Here is a 4,286-nt window from a genome sequence, read left to right on the forward strand (position 1 = left end):
ATATGCATACTCATGCGTATTCTAAAAAAAGATCTTAATATTTTCCGAAAATATTAGAATGTTGAGTACAAATATTGCCGTCATCTCTGACGTCCAAACTAACATTTATAGTTTCCCAGACCAAGAAATTACAAATGGATGCTGATAAGTTCCAAACGTTCAGGATTTGACTATGACAAATCAAACATTTTTATGATAATTTATATTTATTGAGCACGGCAAATTTAGTTGGTAAGCATGACAAGTCTGTCTTTATTTTGCTCACTAACTAAACTTCTTGTCATAAAAAACATTCAATTTGCTATGGTCAAAAAACTGATGTTCGGATTTTATCATTTCCGTTACAAATAACATACCATCGACCCATCAACTCCTCGAGTACCAACGAACTGCCAGAATCGAGTAGCGATTTTATGGGGTTTATTTAGATTCTGGTCATTATCTTGTCCGCAACCACGACAGGATTGTGCTTGGCCGGAGCTGCAGCACCGCCCGGAACCGTTGCCCCGCCTGGTTGAGCCATCGACGGCGGATGGGCCCTCATCCTATGCCGCCGACACCAGACGACGCACACGTCAAGTACACCCGTGCGGATCTTCACCGCAACCGCATCCTGGAGCCGTGGTGGAGAACGGCCCCGCCGTTGCCATCATCCCCCACCCGGGCTTTGCCCCGCGGAGCTCCGGCGGCAGCGGCTTGAAGCCCTAAATCGGATCGGGAGCAGATCGGGAGAGGGGATCAAGGCAAAGTCCAATCTTCATTCCGACGTAATAATTGGACTGTTGTCTGTCCAACACATGCAATAGAATAGATTGACCATTTTACATTTCTCTGTTGTCACATTTGGTACCAAAATACAGTAATTATATTCAGTTTATACATACAAGTCCAGCCTATGATCTTAATCCTCTTATTAATCAATTCGACGAATCAAGCACAGTTGTTCACAGTACAATCTGCAATGTCCGATCCAAAAAGGCCTAGAAAATCCTAAGATCGATCGTATATATCCTCGAGGACGCCACGAACCAACTGCTTGATCGGTTCGCCGTTGATCTGGTGGTTTCTTGTGGGCTTCAGATCCTTCGGGTGATCTTGTCCGCAACCACGACTGGGTTGTGCTTGGCGATTTGCTCCTGGCCGGCGGTCTTGTAGTCGAATCCGCAGTCGTGCTTCTCCGAGTAGCGGTGGACACTGCAGAAGGTGCCCTCGCAGCGGCATCGGAACCCCAGCAGCCCCACCTTCTTGCGGCACGTCGCGCACCGGTTCGCCGCCACGGCCGGCTGCTTCACGGACGTCACGGAGGAGTCAACTGCGGCGGCGGTGGAGGAGGCGGCCGCACCATCAGAGGACGGGACGGCGACGATCATCCTGGCCTTCTTCACCGGAGGCCCGGTCGAGGTGGCCACGGTGTTAGCGGTGCCGATGGTGACGTGGTCCAGGTAGCACTTGGAGCACATGTTGCCGGTGGCTGCGGCGCCGAAGAAGCCGCAGCCGTTGGCGCACATGCCGGCCGTCTCCTCCTTGTCGGGGCACTTGCGCTTCTGCGTCGTCGCCGATGCGTCCATCGCCGCTACGTATGTAGTCCGCGAACACTCCCGCCGATCTGTATTGGGGCGCCGGGACGTGCGTGATCTCGGTGTGATCGAGCGGTCGAGGTTACGGAGGGGGCGGGGCTGTTTGGTTGCGTTTGATGGGCTGGGTTGTGCCTCGAAGACGGACGCGCGTCATTCAGACAGGGTAGCAACCAAACAGCCTCCTAGTAGGAGTGGCATCCGCATCTGTGCCCAAGACGACCAACGAACACGTCCGGCTTACGGTGTCACCACTGCTAAACGGAAACCGAGCGTCTGTTACACGCAAGAGCAAGGCAAAGACGAGTTAGCGGCGGCCGTTCGACCTCGCTACCCATCTACGGACACACTTTTTCAACCCCACCGGAACATACGGTCCAGTCAGTGCCGATCATAAAACCATGACTTAGCCGTTCTTTTTAAACCGCCCGCAGATGTCCGCAGACGTTTGGGACCTGCACCCTTCAAACCCAACCTACATTTGGAATGGATATAAGGAGGCTCGGACACGCCCGAGTGCATCTGCCATGTCGGACCGCCCCACTTGATCTCGCATAAATACTCACATGGACGAATCCTAGACGACAGTCAAACCCCTTGCTGGCTTGCTCCACTCCACTTCTCTTTGTTTCCTCTCCCCATCGAGTCCCCTTTCAAGCCATGTCGAACGACGGCAGCAGATCAACTTCCAGCGGCGGATCTGGTGTCGACGATGGCCGGGAGTTGTTGTTGCGTACGCGGAGCCGGACGATGTGGAGGAGCTCATCGTGCGCATCGCCCTGCACCACTCGCGGCTTGACCTGGGAGGTGTTGGGGAACGTAGTAATTTCAAAAAATTTCCTACGCACACGCAAGATCATGGTGATGCATAGCAACGAGAGGGGAGAGTGTTGTCCACGTACCCTCGTAGACCGACAGCGGAAGCGTTATCACAACGCGGCTGATGTAGTCGTACGTCTTCACGATCCGACCGATCAAGTACCGAACGTACGACACCTCCGAGTTCTACACACGTTCAGCTCGATGACGTCCCTCGAACTCCGATCCAGCCGAGTGTTGAGGGAGAGTTTCGTCAGCACGACGGCGTGGTGGCGATGATGATATTCCACCGACGCAGGGCTTCGCCTAAGCTCCGCAACGGTATTATCGAGGTGTAATATGGTGGAGGGGGGCACCGCACACGGCTAAGAGATCTTAAGGATCAATTGTTGTGTCTCTGGGGTGCCCCCCTGCCCCCGTATATAAAGGAGCAAGGGAGGAGGAGGCCGGCCCTAGGAGGGGGCGCATCAAGTGGAGGAATAGTCCTAGTAGGATTCCACCTCCCTTATGGAATAGGAAAAGAGGAAGGAAGGGGGCGCCCCCCTTCCCTAGTCCAATTCGGACCAGACCAAGGGGAGGGGTGCGGCCACCCTTGAGGCCCTTTTCCTTCTTTCCCGTATGGCCCAATAAGGCCCAATACGTATTCCCGTAACTCTCCGGTACTCCGAAAAATACCCAAATCACTCGGAACCTTTCCGAAGTCCGAATATAGTCGTCCAATATATCGATCTTTACGTCTCGACCATTTCGAGACTCCTCGTCATATCCCCGATCTCATCCGGGACTCCGAACTCCTTAGGTACATCAAAACTCAATAAAACTGTCATCGTAACGTTAAGCGTGCGGACCCTACGGGTTCGAGAACTATGTAGACATGACCGAGACACCTCTCCGGTCAATAACCAATAGCGGGACCTGGATGCCCATATTGGCTCCCACATATTCTAGGAAGATCTTTATCGGTCAGACCGCATAACAACATACGTTGTTCCCTTTGTCACTGGTATGTTACTTGCCCGAGATTTGATCGTCGGTATCTCGATACCTAGTTCAATCTCGTTACCGGCAAGTCTCTTTACTCGTTCCGTAATACATCATCCCGCAACTAACTCATTAGTCACAATGCTTGCAAGGCTTATAGTGATGTGCATTACCGAGTGGGCCCAGAGAAACCTCTCCGACAATCGGAGTGACAAATCCTAATCTCGAAATACGCCAACCCAACAAGTACCTTTGGAGACACCTGTAGAGAACCTTTATAATCACCCATTTACGTTGTGACGTTTGGTAGCACACAAAGTGTTCCTCCGGTAAACGGGAGTTGCATAATCTCATAGTCATAGGAACATGTATAAGTCATGAAGAAAGCAATAGCAACATACTAAACGATCGGGTGCTAAGCTAACGGAATGGGTCAAGTCAATCATGTCATTCTCCTAATGAGGTGATCTCGTTAATCAAATGACAACTCATGTCTATGGCTAGGAAACATAACCATCTTTGATTAACGAGCTAGTCAAGTAGAGGCATACTAGTGACACTCTGTTTGTCTATGTATTCACACATGTATTATGTTTCCGGTTAATACAATTCTAGCATGAATAACAAACATTTATCATGATATAAGGAAATATATAATACTTTATTATTGCCTCTAGGGCATATTTCCTTCAGTCTCCCACTTGCACTAGAGTCAATAATCTAGTTCACATCGCCATGTGATTTAACATCAATAATTCACATCACCATGTGATTAACACCCATAGTTCATATCTGTATGTGACCAACACTCAAAGGGTTTACTAGAGTCAATAATCTAGTTCACATCGCTATGTGATTAACACCCAAAGAGTACTAAGGTGTGATCATGTTTTGATTGTGAGATAATTTTAG

At 50.2% G+C, this 4,286-nt stretch overlaps 1 protein-coding gene across 1 annotated transcript; it reads right to left on the reverse strand.

Moving 5' to 3' along the window:
* Positions 1 to 514: 514 nt before the first annotated feature.
* On the reverse strand, positions 515 to 2,501 carry LOC123125709 (zinc finger A20 and AN1 domain-containing stress-associated protein 7-like). The gene has a single exon (XM_044546179.1). The coding sequence runs from the start codon at positions 1,566 to 1,568 to the stop codon at positions 1,077 to 1,079; it is 492 nt and encodes a 163-aa protein (XP_044402114.1). The 5' UTR covers positions 1,569 to 2,501; the 3' UTR covers positions 515 to 1,076.
* Between the last annotated feature and the right edge of the window lie 1,785 nt (positions 2,502 to 4,286).

This window comes from Triticum aestivum, chromosome 5D, assembly GCF_018294505.1.
Source record: "Triticum aestivum cultivar Chinese Spring chromosome 5D, IWGSC CS RefSeq v2.1, whole genome shotgun sequence".
NCBI classification, from domain to species: Eukaryota; Viridiplantae; Streptophyta; class Magnoliopsida; order Poales; family Poaceae; genus Triticum; species Triticum aestivum.

What these genes read in the sequence shown, in the direction of transcription:
- LOC123125709 (XM_044546179.1), bottom strand. Translation starts at nt 1,568, where the DNA reads ATGGACGCATCGGCGACGACGCAGAAGCGCAAGTGCCCCGACAAGGAG.